Raw genomic sequence first — 18,669 nt, forward strand, 5'->3', positions numbered from 1 at the left:
GGTCTCTATCATTTTGTTCATTGAAACTACGGACTCCTATGGTGGTTGGCAGTAATAAAACTAAAGTAATATATATAGAATTTTTTAAATCCAACAACTATTGCAACGTTTATAACAAAAACCATGCCACTCTCTGAATGGATAAACTGTTGTACATACATACAATGGAATAGTACTCAGAAATTAAATAAGAACAAACTACTGACATGTTCAACAATGCGATAGATCTCAAAGGCATTATGTTGAATGAAAAACCCAAACCCCAATGTTTACAACCTATCTGACTTCATCTATATATCATTCTCAAAATGGCAATATTACAGTAATGGAGAACAAATCAGGGGTTGTCAGAGGTTAGGGATGGGGAATGGGTATGACTCTAAAGGGGTAGCATGCAGGAGTTTCTCTGTGGTGATGCAAAAGTTCTGTATCCTGATTGTGGTGGTAGTTACGCAAATCTATATGTGATAAACTATCACAGAATATATACCAGAAAAAGCACATATAAAAACTGATGTCTATAGTCAGTTATAGTACTGTATCAATGTCATTTTCCTAGCTTGATGCACTTATGTGGGATGTTATCATTGAAGGAAGCTGACTGAAGAGTACCCAGAAATTCACTGTACAATTTTTTTTTAATTTCTTGTAAATCAAAAACTATTTCACAATAAGTTTAATAAACATAACAAAAAAGGCAATAAACAATGTAGAGACAGGAAGAAAAAGCAAAACTGTAATCAATAAGCTCAGTGCTATTTAAAAATGTATCCGTAAAACAAGGACGGGAATTTTTTTTTTTTAATTAGAGAATGAAAAAGAGTTCTTAGAAATTCAAACACAAGAGCAGAAATTTTAAAAGGTTACTAGAAGGGTTGAAAGAAAAAACTGGGAATAAAAGAAAAAAATGAAAAATGAGACTGAAAGGACGAGAAAATTAAAGGAAGGAGGTCACCATTCAAATATATACTGATATGTTCCAGAGAGAACAGAGAAAACAGAGGGGAGTAAGTTATCAAAGAAATAATACATGAAAAATTTCCAGAAATAAATGATATTTACAAGCACTGCTGCTAACAGAAAATTGTTGTAACAAATACATAAAACTAAAATATCTACAAAGTAAGTAGTACTCAGTTATATATGGCACCCTTGTGTAGTACACACAGGGTACAACCTTATTATCACTTTCCTGCTTTGAGGATTTATCTTTAAACACTTCCAGCAACTAACATAATAACCTGGTACATCTTATTAATGTTTGTTGAATTTAGCTTAAGTTTCAGGACATACATAACATCTAAGCATTTCCTGTGACAACTGTTTATTCCTGTCAAATACTTCTGATTGTGTGTCTTTGTGTCTACAGAGATATAGATATGAAGCTTTACAGTTTACGAGGTGTTTTAAGCACTTAATCAAGCTTTTAAAAACACACTTTTTTTTTTTAAGGCTAGCGGCCTGGTGATGGGGGCTATTTAGTGTGGCTTTTTTTTTTTTTTCCTTTTCTTTTCTTTTTAAATTATTTATTTATTTTGTCTGCACCAGGTCTTAGCTGTGGCACACAGGCTTCTTAGTTGCTGCATGCATGCAGGATCTAGTTCCTGGACTAGGGATCGAACCCAGGCCCCCTGCCTTGCAAGCTCGGAGTCTTACCCACCAGACCACCAGGGAAGTCCCCAAAACGCATCTTTCCTTAAGGACAAGGTAAGCATCTTTGTAAATTTCAGATTAGATGTTTCCATCCATTTTTTAAATTAGTCTGTCCTTATTAAACAAGCAATATTACTTTGGGGAAAAATAAGCCATTTCTATTACTATAGTCTACATTATGTTTTAGATTTTTAAACTAAACCTTTTAAATGATTTTATATTAATATATTTTAAGCAATTAATTTACATTAATTGGGATTTTTACAAGTTTTGTTTGTTTGTTTTTGCGGTACGCGGGCCTCACACTGTTGCGGCCTCTCCCATTGCAGAGCACAGGCTCCGGACACGCAGGCTCAGCGGCCATGGCTCATGAGCCCAGCCGCTCCGCGGTATGTGGGATCTTCCCGGACCAGGGCACAAACCCGTGTCCCCTGCCATCGGCAGGCAGACTCTCAACCACTGTGCCACCAGGGAAGCCCTACAAGTATTTTTAATGTGTTGGGTCAAGAGTTGGCAAACAAAGCCAAATTCAACCCATTACCTCATTTTGTAAATAAAGTTTTATTAGAACACCACACCCATTCATTTACATATTGCTTATGGCTGCTTTCACTCCATAAGGGCAAAACTGAATAGTTGTGACAGACTATGTAGTCCATACGCCCAAAAATATTTACTATCCAGCCTTTTATAGAAAATGTTTGCTGATCCTCATGTTAAGTGTCAGTAACTGTGATGATATAAGAAATGCAATTAAATTTTAAAATCTACTTTCAACATATTTAATGCAAATTTCTCTCCCTTCTTTTCCCTTTTTTGTCAATTTGCCTTTTCTATAAGCTTTTTGTTCTTAATTTATGATCAGTTTCCCAAGAAACAAAGGCTAAAAGGGCAGTTCTCAACTGAGGAATGGACTACTCAAAGGTCATCTGTAAGTATGTTGATGCATATTTTCCATAGAAATATTTTAAATGATACTTAAGTCCCAGATTTCCCCCCAAAAAGACAAGAAATATAGCTCAAGAATAGTTTTAATACTAGTCTTTCTCTTCTTCCTAAAACCCCATTGTCAGATATGTCAGCAACTCTAGTAAGGCAGAAGCAGTAGCAACAGCAAGGGAGTTTGATATACTGTTGTATGACTACTTAGAGCATCTTTTCTTTGAAGTCAAATGAAGACCTAGATATTAAAAATTTTGACAGAAAAGGAACCCTTAATGGCCAAACTTTTAACATTTTACTATCAAGGTAAAGGTTTTCCTAACTGACAAAAATTACTTTCATGCAGACAGCAAAGGAGCTGGAGGTTTCTTCTGTGTTTTTAAAACGTCCATTACCTTGTTTCTCAATTTTGAACTTTAATAAAGGAAGATGTTGCTAGGAAAGAACCTCTCCAAACTGAGGAGTCTCTGAATAGGAGTTATAATATCTAAATGTTATACTGCTAACTTTTTTACTTCTAAAAACTACTGTGGTTTTAATTCATCAATAAGTATTAGGTGCTTGCAACACACAATGATAACTATATCCTATAATAACTAAAAGTATTCTTATCCTCTTCTCTAGCATGTTTTTAGTTTTATCATGCAGTCACTCTACCAAATAGTCACTGAACACCTATTATATGCTACTTATTATTCTAGCCCTGTGGGTATAACCGAGAAAGTCTCTGCCCTTAAAATTAATACATCCTAGTGTAGAAAAACATAGAACATATATAAATAAATATATTAAATATCATATGCTGATAAGTGCTATGCAGAAAAATAAAACAAGGTAAAGAGGACAGTCATCATTTTGACATTCCTGGCCCCCACCCACTAGATGCTAGTAGTACTCCTTCCTCTAGCTGTAACAGCCAAAAATGTCCTCAGCCATTGCTAAATGCTCAATGAGGGGTAAAATCACCTCTCTGGTTGAGAACCACTGTCTTAATTCTATCTGCTACAACAGCAATAACAATGCTAACATTTGAGCATTTAGTATATGCCAGGCACAATACTGAACACTTTACACATATTTTCATTAAATACTCAAAACCATCCCCATTTTACAGTTGAGAAAATGAAAGCTTAGATGCTAAAAAACTTGCCTAAAATCATGTAGCTAAGAAAGTGGCAGGTCTGAGATGTGACCAAAGGAATACAATTTTGCAGCTCACGCTTTTAACCTTAAACAACTCTGACGCAAACTTGAGTCGTTTCTTTTCCAAATTATAATTCTTCACATATTTGAAGACAGCTCTTATTGTGAGATTCCTTAACATCTACCAGAGATGTCCCCAAGACCTCTAAATTTTTAGTTACCTAAGCTGACAAGACTTCCAATTTCTTCACATCCTTCCTTCTGAATATACAAAGAAGTAAAGACAACACTTTGGTGTACTGAAGTGGCTCTAACCTTCCTTTCCATTCGTTATGATGGTTTCTAAGTAGGGGGGGTGGTAGGGGAGAAGATGGGATGATGGCAGCCGTACTGTACTTTTGTTTTATATCAAGTTTACTGTCAAGAACTACCCTCAAGTCTTTTCCAAATGTGATGCTATATATAAGGCCATGCTAACTTAGTGTTTTTCAGGCCTTATGTATATGCCTCAAAAGTTCATTTAAATTTAGTCCAACAATCCAGACTTGGAGATCACTATGGATCATTTAGTGTTTTATTTATGATCTTTCTTTCTTCACTGTCACCTATAAATTTGATAATTTGCCTTCTCCATTTGAGCAATAAGACAAAGCAAAGAACAAAGCCACTTTCCAAGATCAAAAACCTTTGGAGAGGATCCTTCAAAATGAAAACTGTGTTGATTAATTAAAACAATCAACTAGTGGCTAACTTATTTTTCCTTCACCCAAGGATATAAAAAAAGAATTTTACCAAAACCTAAGTTTAAGTCCAAATACATATTGCTACTAGGCTACCAACTGCATCAGAGAAAAATCAAAGTTGTTCTGACAATCTATTTTTAGCAAACCCATTCTGGATCATTTTTAACCTGTTTTTTTCCTTCAAGTTAGTCATAAACTATCCTTCACTTTTTGCTCTAAAATCTTCTGTCTTTTTCAAAACCAGGCCTAGAACCCTTCATCTTTTAGTACTTCCTGTATTCTCCTAAAACCTTTAAAGACTACAAATAATATCAATAATTTTAAGATTTTACAGTCAGTTCCTTAACTGTAAGATGTTCCAGAAGACAATTCATTTAGCTAGATGCATTACTTATCTCTATATTCATGTTGGTTTTCTGTCCTTACGAGAAATGTTTGCTTTGCTATTATTATTGTTGGTGGTGGTGGTTTGCTTTTCCTCTCTGACAAAGAAGCTCCTAAATAAGACTTGAGGAATTTTTTTCTTCCCTCATTGCCATACATTATTATTACACTTTCACTGATTACCTTCTTAAAATGTAATATAAGAAACCCTTTTGGTTGGCCTTTGCATTTCTTAAAAGTCTCAGCTTGTCTGAGCTCTGTTTCCCTGATTTTTAAGATTTTCTATACTTTGTTATGGCAATCTTATCTGCTTTGTTTTAAAAGTAGTCTGCATATCTTTAAAGAGTTCATTGTATAACACACTGAGAATCTTTTTCCTTCTGAAAAGTATCAAAATTGTATTTTTACTTAACTCCTTAAGACATTCTTCCTTTTTAGAGAAATCTATGCTGTGGAATCAAGCTGATCTTTTCTCTGATCACGAATCAGAAAAACTCAGATTGGTGAAATAAATTACAAAATATATATACATAAAACACTATGCAGTTCTCAAGAATTATGCTATAGAAGACTTTCGTGACAAAGGGAACGTTCGTGATTAAGTTTGCTTTTTATTAAAAAAAAAAAAGAAAACAACAACAGATGGGTTATATAACAGTGTATACAGTAATATCCCAAAATCATTTTTAAGTGTATATGTGTGAATTTATATCTTTATATATACACAAGGAAAAAAGGTTATATGTGAAAATATTTAAAGTTTTTCTTTTGATGGTAGAACATTTTAATTTTATTCTATGTGCTTTTCTGTATCTATCAAATTTATGTAATGACTATGTATTACTCTTATAATAACACAGGCATTATTTTTTAAAAAACAAGCCGAACCAGAGAAAAAAATATTCTATAAAGTATATAAGTCTAGCGTGAGATTTCTGCTTTTACAACTCTATTACTAAAGCAAGCTTAGAAAAACATTTCTGGACACAAAACCAGGGGGGAAAAAAAAAAGCCAAAATAAGATACCACCAGTTAGCCTACCTATACAAATAAGTTATGATAACTATCAAGATGACCATTCAAACTTTTAGAAATTAATTGGGGGAAATCACAAGAACTTCCTGACATTTCAAGGAAAAGAATGTTATAAACTACTTAATAACATTTAAAATAATTTTAAAATGTTGTATATCCTCCCAAATCCCTACCAAATGAAGGCTCAGTAGGATAGGGATAATGAAGACAAAAGAAAAAAGCCATTAGTCAAATTATTTAAAATTGTGCCAAAATTTCCTAATAAAGTAAGCACTGTCACCAGTCAAGACTTAAAATCTCATAGCAATAACAATTATCTTCATTTAGAAATATTTTCTGGTTGAAAATCAATTTGCAGCAATCCAAAATCTTGATTTACTCTCTATTTCAGTGGCAGTATCTAGATCATCTATTCAGAGCCTGTGTTCCAAAAAACTAGGAAAAAAGTCATCTTAACCAGTTAAAACTTTATCATTCAAATACATTCAGTTCTGTAAAATATATATAAAGTGATTCAACTAATCCTTAATTCACCCAAAAGTAAAAATACATTCACCTTCTTCTTTAGGAAATTATTTCATTTCTCTATCTTGAATTTTATTTTCAAGTATATCAAAAATATTATTTCAAAATTAGTTTTTCCTTAAATAAATTTTATATGATATTCATAAGAAACAATATCAAACATAATGCATTCTCAATTACATAAAGATTCTACTAAGACTTTAAATGAAATAAAAAACAAAGCCTCAAACCCATAGAAACACACACTATTTTAAATAACTTGCCATTAAACTGACAATCAAGACATATGATCTTTAACATTCAGAAACATAACTGATAATGAAACAAAGGCTAAACATATCTCTCTCAACCTCTCTCATATATGTATAGAATTATAACCCAGCATTATCATGTAATAAATGAATACACACCTTACTTTAGTATATGCCAAGGCAGACACACAAAAACAAGAAAAAAAATTTGAAATCAGAGTATAAAGGGACTCTGCTTTTTCAAACAATGCAGCACTGAAAGCCAGGTCAGCATCCTTGGGCATTACTAGGAAACTTTAGCACATCTGATATTTCCATCATCTTCAGAATTCCTCTGAACAATGAGAAGATTTCCCAGTCCCCCTACCTCACCTGTCTACAGACTTCCTTTAGCTTTCCTCCCTCTACTGTGTAATAATGCTATTGAGGTTATTTAGGCTTTAAATGTTCAGAGATACAACCCCCGCTATATATTAATTCAGTTTATTTTCTCACAGACACTGACTCAGCCGTGGGTTGTGCAGCACTGACGTTTCTAACCAAACAGCATCGTGTGAGCTGTGATCGTCCCACTTCTCCATCTTTGTGCAGTGATTGGATATTGTAACTGATAGACAGGATGAAGAAAACTCAGGAGATGAGGGCTTAGTGATATGTAGATATGTTGCCAAATGCCATCTGTAAAGCTAATTCTAGCTCTGCCAGCTTGCCAGGTTTTAGAAAACTAGGATGCAGCTAACTTTCTTTTTTCCTTTCAATATTTTATTGTGTACCTATTCCGGGCAGTAAAACTTCTCTTTAGAACTGAAGAGAAAATATTATCTGTACTTTAAGAACCCACTAAGGAATTACTCTTTAAAGCAACCAAACTTTTCCATTTCTAAACTGCTGCTAGGACTAAAGGGTGACTTAAAAAAGAAAATGGAAAGCTCAATCTTCGTGCAGTCTCACAAGAAAGGAGCATGCGTACTTCTATGTGGGAATGAACCCTTGCGGCAAAGTCTGATATTGAATGTATGATGCATTTATCTTTAGTAACCTGAGCAGACTGCAGATCTGAGTTTTAAACAGTTGTATTCGACCCAATTCAAATATGCAAGAGCTTTTAGCATATTGTCACTCTAGGGCATTTTAACATCAGTTACACAGAAAAGGTGCTCTTTCTTTTTCCTTTTTAAATAGCAAAAACTCTTCTAATTTAAAGAAAGTTGTCATAACTCAAGCCAAATAAACTTCAACTGAAATGATTTTTAACCTCTCAGCAAGCTACCAACCCCCTCAATATAAGTATTAACTATACAACTCCTAGTCAGAAAGAAATAAAGTTCAGTAATTTTTCAGCTATCTAATTCATTTGTATGCACTTGCAGAGGAATCACAGGCACCCTGAATTTCATCCACGTCCAGATCAGTTTCCCTGCCTTGTCTTTTATATCAGTGTTATACCTATTAAATCTACATTCAAAGAAACTTCAGAAAAGAAAGTACCTTAAAGTTGTATTAGGTAAAAGAGAAACCATAATGCAATGCCCACCAAACCCTCAAACCTCCAAGGTAAGCACATGTATATAGTAATTATTATTGTTACCTTTATAATTCAAGAAATTTATTTTTATCCTTGCTAATAAGGAAAGGTAAAGGGGGGAAAAATCAAAGGAAAAAGATTTTAGAAAGCAGGCTATTCCAATATGTGAACAGAACAAAAAGCAAATTTAAACAACTTTTTTGAAAATCCTCAAAAACTGAACCAATAAAGTATGCTTATTTCTTTATTGCTAAAGGCTGAATGTTTTTAGTTTCAAAATTCATCTGCTGATATGTATTCCCCCAATGTGATGGTATATGGAGGGGAGGTGATTAGCTCATGAGGGCAGAGCCTTCATGAATGGGACTAATACCTTTATAAAAGAGATCCCAGAAGGATCCCTAGTCCCTTCTACCATGTGAGGACACAGCAAAAAGAGGGGTGTCTGAAGCAGGAAGCAAGCCCTTAACAGATACCAAATGTGCCAGCACCTTGACTTTTGGACATCCCAGCCTCCAGAACCATGTGAAATAAATTTCTGTTGTTTATAATATAGCCACTCAGTCCATGGTATTCTGTTATAGCAGCCTTAACAGACTGACACATTTAGTTTTTGTAAATTTAAATCCCCAATTCTGTTTGAGGTGGCAACGGGAGCACTTATATTTCTCAGTCTCCATAATCCAGAGATGACCATATGACATAGTTCTAGACAATGATTTATTGATATAAGCAGACGCCTGCTGGAAATTTCTGAGAAATTTAATTTCCGGATATAAATGAAACCTCTTTCCCATCGTCCCCATCTCCCTTCCTCCTCCTCCTCCTTGTCTGGAAGGTGGACATGACAGTTGGAACTATGGTAAGCCATCTTGTGATTGTGAGGAAAACACCAAGAAAAATCAAAGACTTTTGACCCTAATATCCTGAAGCCTTTTTGTGTACAAGAAAAATAACCCCCTAAGTTAAGCCAGTGTTTAGTCTGGCTTCCTTCTACTCAAACATCCCTAAATAAAATACACAAGATTCAAAAAAAGGATGCGAGCAGGCAGAAGTACAGATGAAACAAAATCAGCCATGAGTTGATAACTTGAAGCTGGGGAATGGGTACACAGGGGTTCATTATACCTGTTCTCTCTACTGTATATGTATTTTAAATGTATCACAATAAGTTATTCAAAATTTTAAAAAATAAAAAGAATGAGAAACATGTTTATAAATTCTAGCTTTGTCATTTACAAGTTGTATGGCCTTGGGCAAGTTTATTAACCTTATTTTTTTCATCTGTTAAATGGGGACAGTAAAACTATTCACAGAGCTCTACCTTTAGATCCAGCCAAGGTAATCTCCAGAAGGTTCCTGGCAGGAATGCCCTCCATCTACCTAACCATCCAAGGATTAGTTCAAGTCTCATTTTCACCTGTTCAGACTGACACTGATTCCTTCTCTGAACTCCTATTTTACTGCAACTCTCTACCACAGTTTAGTGCCCTATTGTCCTCTAATTGTTCCATACGTGGATATTAAAGCATTCCATGATGGTACCCTGACGAACTGCTTAATCTCTCCTGAACTGAGCACAGATTCTCAACAATACTTGCTGCTGTTAGTTTTTTTTTTTTTTTGCGGTACGCGGGCCTCTCACTATTGTGGCCCCTCCCGTTGCGGAGCACAGGCTCCAGACGCACAGGCTCAGTAGCCGTGGCTCACGGGCCTAGCCGCTCCGCGTCATGTGGGATCTTCCCAGACCGGGGCACAAACCCGTATCCCCTGCATCGGCAGGCGGACTCTCAACCACTGCGCCACCAGGGAAGCCCCTGCTGTTAGTTTCTAATATCACTCAATTAATTTACTATTAATTCAAAAACTACCATTTTAAAAAAGTCAAATTGAATATATTTTTAAGCATCTGAAGTTACATGTTCGTAAGTTCATAGGGACAAGAGGTCCCAAAAAGTAAACTGTTTTCCCTTGGGTAGTTTTTCCATGAATGAGGTTAAGATAAGGTCAAAGGATTTCATGGTCTTTCCACTTAAAAAAAAAAACAAAAACAATACATTGGTATTCATTTACTTCTTTAATATTTTTCACTTAAACAACCAATACTACTGCAATCTTATTTTAAAAGAGCACCAAAAAGGTACTGATGCTATAGAAATCAAGAAGAGCTATGATAACTGTTTTTACTGAAGTAAAATAACGGCAATTTAAAAAGTACTGTTTTGGGGCTTCCCTGGTGGCGCAGTGGTTGCGAGTCCGCCTGCCGATGCGGGGGACACGGGTTCGTGCCCCAGTCCGGGAAGATCCCACATGCCGCGGAGCGGCTGGGCCCGTGAGCCATGGCCGCTGAGCCTGCGCGTCCGGAGCCTGTGCTCCACAACGGGAGAGGCCACAACAGTGAGAGGCCCGCGTAACGCAAAAAAATAATAATAATAAAAATTAAAAAGTACTGTTTTTTAATAAATTTTTCCCATTGTACGCCCGCAGCTTTTACAAAGCAAACAATAGTTTATTTTCACCTTGCCACGACTTCATATACAACACCGTCTTGTACATCAGTAGAAAAATATTAAGAACTAGCAAGGATAAGATATAATTCACCTGAAAAAATGTATATAACGTATCAATATAAATAAAGCCCTATATTTAATGAGATAAAACCAGTATCTCTTTAATCTCAAAGACAAAATAAATATCCATGTAAAACAGGATGGAGAAAAAGAACTAGAGCACCAACTGAAGGACACACACACATACACACACACACACACACACACACACACCACACCACACCAAAAAAACAAATAAACCAAAAAACACTCACACCACTGGTGTGCACTTATAAATTAATAAAGTCAACTCAATGTCTTCATGTTAGACCTCACCACATTAAAAGTCCAAAATAAAGGTACACATCTTGTCAGAGACTTAAATAGTACTAGTCACTCATATTTTCTAGCCATGTATATAGCTTAATAAAAGTAGCTGAATCATTTCTTTAAAATTACAAAAAGGATTTCAATATCACGGCATGTTTTTATTCTTTTTCAATAAAGCTGGTATTAGTTATCAGTGATCAGGAGAATTTTACATTCAAGTAAGTTAAATGTTCAATAATACCCCGTAAATATTCATAAAGCACAACTCTCTATGAAAACATGCTTACGTACCTGCATTATGTGAGGTTTATGAGGTGTCAACACCTTAAGATATCAGATCATAAAGTGTTCTAAACGAGGTGTTCCCCATAAGTCACATAGCACAAAATGAAAGCTTTAAAAATAATGTATAAATGGGCTGAAACTTTTCAACTGAATTTCATTTAATGCAGCAAACTTTAAATGAACCAGGCGAGTCACTGATGGACTGATTTTACTATTAGGATCACAATGATAACACAACATAATTTCACATAGTTAAAAATGTACAGAGGCAAAGACTGACAAAAGCCTGTAAATTATCATACACAATGTATTTAGAGCACAAAATAAATTCGTATTAGAGAGTTTTAAATACAAAGAGTTAACCTGTCTTGCCAGACTTCCCAGTTAAATTAACTATAGCATTTATTCATGGAGTCAACTAAGGATATTTTAGCATTATTTAGAAACAGAAATAAAAATTCATATAAATACAAATATAAGAAAATTAAAAGGAAAAATGTTTCCCTCAAAGTTATTTAAGGAGAAATGCAAACATTCATATATTTTGTAAACCGGCTCCCATCCTCTGACAGGAGTTGGCCACACCAAATGCAGTTTGGTTCTTCATAAAAATCAGTTTTAGCAGAGCTTTGACACGTGAAATACATATTTTCTACCTACCTTGAATGTTTATAAAGTTTACGAGGTCTACTATGCAATTTCCGATCCCAATTCTCTGGATCACTGGAGTTACTGTCATAAGGATGAGGTCGTCCTGCCATCCCACTTCAAGCTTCCTCACACTACTGCTCTGAAAGCACACATGAAGCACCCATAACCTACATAAAAGAGTAGTGTTGACCTTTAAATCTATTCCATGCAGAGTAAGTCACAGAATTTTGTATCTTTTCTGACATTACTGTGACATTTTTTAAAGTGATGAACAGGATTATAAAATATCAGACACACAAAATGCCACAAATCAGATTAAAATAAACACCAAAAGCCTTTTTAGGTGCTCTTCATTTGATTATTCGATTAAATTTGTTACTCCTATACAACATTTTAATAATGTGCTATTTGTATTTAGTAAATATACTTATTGACATTTGGGTACCTCATGTTTCCAAACATAAATACAGAACCAAAAAAGACAAAAACAACTTCACAGAATGATTCTTTCAGACAAAATTTCATTTGGAACACATTTCTTAATTACTAAAATTTTAAGATACTTAACAAAGCATCTAGTAAGACCAGATAACAATGTTGTTATTTCTTTAACCAAGTTAAAGACCATGAATAGAAATTTAATATTTGTTCAAAACTAAAAGTATGCAAACATCCTGATGTTTCCTTACAGTGCAATTATCAAAAAACATTTTATCAATATGATTCATGTATTTTATGCCTTTTCATATGTGAGGCTTATGACTGTTAGTTCTACTACAGTCCTGTAAAATTACAGAACTCACTTAACAACAGCTTTACGAAATACCTGAACTAAGCACTTTAAAGTATATTCACTACCCAATTTAATCTTCACAATCAACTTACAAGGTAGGTATTATACTCCCCATATACAGAATAGAAAACAGTCTAAGAGGGTTAGTAACTTTGCCAAAGGTCACAATGCTGGTCAACAGCAGGATTATAAAGAACAATGAGAATTTATTACTATGTAGCATAAAGTCTTGATCTTGAAAAATGCTCAGACTGGAGTATTCTGTTTAGAAACAGTAAGTCAGATTTGACTTTTAGAGATTGCAAACACCAAAAGAAAAAACAAATGAGGTTAAACAATTTTTTTTTTTTTTTTTTTTGCAGTACGCGGGCCTCTCACTGCACAGGCTCCGGACACGCAGGCTCAGAGGCCATGGCTCACGGGCCCAGCCGCTCCGCGGCACGTGGGATCCTCCCGGACCGGGGCACGAACCCGTGTCCCCTGCATTGGCAGGCGGACTCTCAACCACTGTGCCACCAGGGAAGCCCCAGGTTAAACAATTTGAACAAAGTTAAGTAAACTGGATTAGAACCCAGGTTTCCTGACACTCACTTCTATATGCTTTGTATATAGTTTTCCAAGCCAGATTTGATAGAGGGAAGTGAGGAGGGATTTATGCATTAAAGTGAAAGGGATGAGGTAATGGGATGGATGCCTACATTGTCCATCCAAAAAAAAAGTCAAAAGGAATCCAGAATTGAGAAAATACTGTACCTCACTGAATTGTATAGATTATTCCAGTACAATTTCACCAAAAAATGACAAACTCATGAAAATTGTGAGTCTATCTCAGAGCTCATTAAAAGAAACACTTTTATTTTAGAGAAACTATTTTGCTACTTTAGAATTTTTTTAATAGTTAACTTAGACTGATTCACTTTGTTATAAAGCAGAAACTAATAAAAAAATAAAAAAATAAAAAAAGAGAATGTCACAGTCCAGAGGAGCCTAAGGAGACATGAGGACTTAAAATAATGTGTATTTTGCATGGAATCTTGGAACAGAAAAAATTTTTTTAAAACTAAGCAAATCTGAATAAAAGTATGGACTTCAGTCAATAATAAAAAAAAAGTTAACTTAGTACTTTCTTTCCAAAAACAATTGAAAAATCTAATAATAAATTAACATTTTAATATAATAAATATGTAAATAAGTAGCTCAAAGAGTGAAATAAAAATAATAAAGGGGGAAGGAGGAGAACTGTACAATGGCTAATTCAAATTCCTTAGCAAATGACGCACAGTTTATTTGCTGAATACTCCTGGAAAAGGAAAACTTTCCTGAAGGATCGCTGAATGACTGATTAAAAATCAGTCAGATGTTAAATGAACATAAAAACCACAAATTGGGGGCTTCCCTGGTGGTGCAGTGGTTGAGAGTCCGCCTGCCGATGCTAGGGGACACGGGTTCGTGCCCCGGTCCGGGAGGATCCCACATGCCGCGGAGTGGCTGGGCCCGTGAGCCATGGCCGCTGAGCCTGTGCGTCTGGAGCCTGTGCTCCGCAGCGGGAGAGGCCACAACAGTGGGAGGCCCACGTACCACAAAAAAACAAACAAACCCACAAATTGTTATGAAAACAAATAAAATCTCAATTTCATTTAATTAGAAAAAATAAAAATGTATTTACTAAAGAAGAAACCCTTTAAAACTTCAATTTGGTATTATAGCTAGTTATCTGTCTTGAAAAGATGAGGCAGAAGAGAAGGGTGAAAAAGAACAAATCAGAGAGACAAAGCAGGAAGTCAGATAGGAAAAAATGGTCACAGACCGAGACCCAAAAGGTAAAAAAGAATAGTAGGGAAAACTGATAAGGAGGGAAATGAAAGACGTAGAGGCTTAGCAGGTTATGTAGAATGAGATTTAGAGCATTTTCTCCTTACTGCATAAGTCTTCCAATAAGCTATTTCAGGCATTAGCATTTCCTTAAAGGGCACATTAGCTCCTAACCCTTAACTATAAGACACACCCTTCTGAAAACCCACAAAGACCACTGAGTAAAAAATAATCCTAAACCATGGGAGACAGTGACTAAAAAAATACAACCAGAAGGAATGAATAAGGTAAATTCCAATTCATATTTTCCACTATTTTACAGTGGGTGGCACATATCTAGTAGCTGGGAAATATCAGTATGAATTCCTAATCAATCCTACTGAAATTAACAACATGTACATTATAGCCAGCCACAAAAAAGTAAAGAATGTTCAGATGAAGGCTATCGAAAGTCAACTGGAAAATCATGTTTACATTTCACTTGTCAATAAAACTTGAGTGTCACCATGTGAAGGATTTCACCCCACTCCTCACTCCCAATAGCAAGGGTACAAACAAAAAAGAAGTGAAATTCAAGTTAAGGTAGCTGGAAAAAAATATGCCTGTGTTTGCCTACACATGCTAGCACATTTTTAAATGCTACAGATTTAACTACTAACAAATAAAAAGCAAACGACACACATTATATATTATTTTGAAACATCTAATGATCTTTTATATTTTAACCAATCTCTACACCATACTCAGTGACATTATATTAATCTTATTTCACTCATTCATTCATTCATGTACTTATTGAACACCTAATATAATATGCCAAGAAATTTACAGATGCTAAAAGCAAGTTGGATGTCGTTCTTGTGCTCAAAAAAACTCACTCTAGCATGGGGAGAAAAGACTCCACTAACAGCTCTATACCACTTACTCGTGTATCTCTCCTACCTGGGTAGTCTTGCATTATTACCCCACCCTCCAACCCCATATCTTGGGTGTTCTTTGGGATTCCATCTTCATCTGCTGGGTCCAGGGAGACAGCAAAGAAATAGGATCAAACCCTTGAGAACACCAGGTTTTACACATAACATACAATGAATCAAAAATCTTGAAGTCATCCTTGACCTCTCCTTTCCCAACATCAAGTCTAACTTCAAATTTTTCTTTTGACTCCTTCTCTCCCTTATCAATCGTAAGGCTGCTGTCTTCATTTAAACCCTTAATAGCTAAGAATAAGCCTCTTACTTGACCTCTTTACCCCACTCGATTCCATATTAGCTCTGCTATAATCAGAATTATCTTTCTAAAAACTTTTAATGGCTCTTCATTTCCTGATCTAAACTCCATACCATAAAAAGTTCTTCAAAATCTGACACTTGGATCCCCAATGTCTACTTTATATTAGGCAAATTAAAGATCTGGTTTGGATCTTGTAATCATCAAAAAATAATTTCTGGATTACTGGATACAAAGTTCTTAGACAATATGTAACAATTCATTACTAATATTTTTAGGCATGACAGAAGTAATGTAAATTCTAAATAATCTAGAAATAATCCATACAGAGGCTGGAACAACTGGGCCTATTGGCTAGAAACATACATTCAGGAAACTGCCAAAAGTCAATTGGGAAAGAGTGAGTCGATTGCTTCTCCTTTTCTTGGATATTACTACCTTTAAAACAGGAGGGGGGTGGGGGTAGGAAGAGACAATCTTCAAGACTACAGTATCATAAGTAAGTACTCCCAGGGACACTATTTCCAGGCACTATTAATTAATGGCAATGACCCACAGAAGAGCTAAAAAAAAAAAAAAAAAAAAAAAGGACAGTATCCAGAGACAATTTATGCTGTCCTTCCTGTTATCAATGTGCTAGGAAGATTACATACTTTCTCCTATTTAAAGCTCAAAACAACCCAATATTACTATCTTGTTTCATAGATGAGGAAATCTTAGGGCTAAGATGAGAATCCCAGTCTAACTGAAAGCCCATGTTCTTTCCAATGTAGCAAGTGAAGTACACAGAAATTCATATATTTGCTCCTTATTGCCAACAGATGTCCCTTTTAAACCACAGCCATCTTGTGGCTTTGTGCAAACTATTGAGATTTCACTCTAAATAGTGTCATTACACAAGAGCTTTTCTGTTAAGTGAAATTATTTTTATCTCTCAAACTTGGCAAACAAAGTGTGTGGTGGTTACTGGAGAGAAAGACCTGATAGAGAGGGAAAACAGTGAATAGAATAGAATCACATAGTGATACCAGGGCCAGGCACCAAGGACTGCCTTCAGCTGCATAGAAAGCCAAATACCCAGAGGTGGGAGTGGGAAAGACTGACCAAGAGGTAGTCAAGAAGGCACCTGAGCTAGCAAAATGTCCTAAGGTAACCTTTCCTATATGGAAAAGACCAAAAGGAGTGATGATAGCCCCACAGGGCAAATGAATCGCTTGAGATTGGCAGACTAAAAGAGCAAACACCTGAATGCTAGGGGTCTAGATGTAGGAAGAATTTCTGAAGGGCCAGAAACTTGAGGGATCATTTGATGAGCTTCTCTCCTTATAGGCATAAAAGAGAGACTGTACCACCTTGAAGGCACAAAATACATGATACAGATATAACTGTGAAAGAAAAAGAACAAGAAGAAGCAGCTTTTAAAAGGAACCAGAGGGATTAAAAGGAACCTCTTGCAAATGTAGCCAAGAGAATTGATCATGTGAGCCTCATGCAGATAACAATTATTTAAATTTGGATTAAAAAAAATTTTAATTGTTTTACAGCATTTTTTGTAAAGTGTCCCAAAGCATACAGTAGTAAAAAAAGAGCTTACTCTTGAAAAACTCCAACTGGAAGGGAACAGAACCATGAGATCAGCTTGAAGTTTTTACGCTGAGAGCCCTCCCCACCCCCCACAAATATGGTGAAGGCAGCCACACAGCTCAAAGTGGTAGAGAAAGTAATTCAGGGCTGGAAGTGCAGCTGGAAATTTAAGGCAGACATACTGGGAATGAAAGAACAGAAGCGTAAAAATCTGAGCATAAACTCTGCTCAGTTAAATTACACACGCATGGGGGGAGACCCCAGGTAGCCCCTACGGTGGATTATAGAAGAATTGAAAGCTACATGGTGTAAGATCTACAAGTCTGATGCTTTTTAAACTGGATGTGTTCCCCAACCATACAGCCCAAGCAGCAGAAAGCTGAAGCCCTTACTGGCTTAGGATGTCAGAGAGCAGAGACCACTACTGAAAGACAAAATAGGTACTAGGAGGGAATCCCCAGAAGTAGAGGAACCACAAGGCAGATCAGCTCCAAAATCTGAGTATAATCTCTGCCCAAATTTTTGGCTGACCACCAAATTACACAGGTGCAAGAGAACCCTAACCCTTACCCCACACCCCAGGAGACCAAGCTAAAAAAACAAGTAGCTGGAAGAAAAGAACTGAGCACAGATAGCAGCTGTCTCATACTGTGTAGGAAACAAAGCTTGCAGATTGAGTCCAGGCAAGTTAATAGTCCACTAGAACAAAACGCCCCTGGGCTTCCCTGGTGGCACAGTGGTTAAGAATCCTCCTGCCAATGCAGGGGACACAGGTTCAAGCCCTGGTCTGGGAAGATCCCACATGCTGCAGAGCAACTAAGCCCATGCGCCACAATTACTGAGCCCATGCGCCACAACTACTGAGCCCATGTGCCACAACTACTGAGCCCATGTGCCACAACTACTGAAGCCCACACACCTAGAGCCTGTGCTCCGCAACAAGAGAAGCCATCACAATGAGAAGCCCACGTGCTGCAATGAAGAGTACCCCCCGCTTGCTGCAACTAGGGAAAGCCCATGCACAACAAGAAGACCCAATGCAGCCAAAAATAAATAAATAAAATAAATAAAAATTTTAAATATATATATTTAAAAAAAAACAACCCTGACAATCCTCACAAGAACACCAAAAATTATGAGATCCAAAGAAACAAGACGGTAAAAAGGCAGTCAATGGAAACTGACTCCAAGTAGGTCCAGATGTAGGATTTAGCAAATAAGGACTTCAAAGCAC

General features: G+C 36.0%; 1 protein-coding gene across 10 annotated transcripts in view; it reads right to left on the reverse strand.

Annotated features, from left to right (window-relative positions):
- BTBD10 (BTB domain containing 10) overlaps positions 1-18,669 on the reverse strand; it is a 78,097-nt gene that overhangs the window by 39,182 nt on the left and 20,246 nt on the right. For 2 of the 10 annotated variants that reach the window (XM_060103452.1, XM_060103454.1), the window contains exon 2: positions 12,026-12,150. The exons of 4 other annotated variants lie outside the window; for them this stretch is intronic. In XM_060103452.1, the coding sequence (XP_059959435.1) occupies positions 12,026-12,126 (101 nt within the window). In that variant the 5' untranslated portion in view covers positions 12,127-12,150. Of the gene's footprint in view, positions 1-12,025; positions 12,184-18,669 lie in introns of all 10 variants that reach the window. 4 more of the 10 variants (XM_060103451.1, XM_060103453.1, XM_060103450.1 and 1 more) reach the window with 2 other exon arrangements.

Source organism: Mesoplodon densirostris, chromosome 7, assembly GCF_025265405.1.
Source record: "Mesoplodon densirostris isolate mMesDen1 chromosome 7, mMesDen1 primary haplotype, whole genome shotgun sequence".
Taxonomy (NCBI): domain Eukaryota; kingdom Metazoa; phylum Chordata; class Mammalia; order Artiodactyla; family Ziphiidae; genus Mesoplodon; species Mesoplodon densirostris.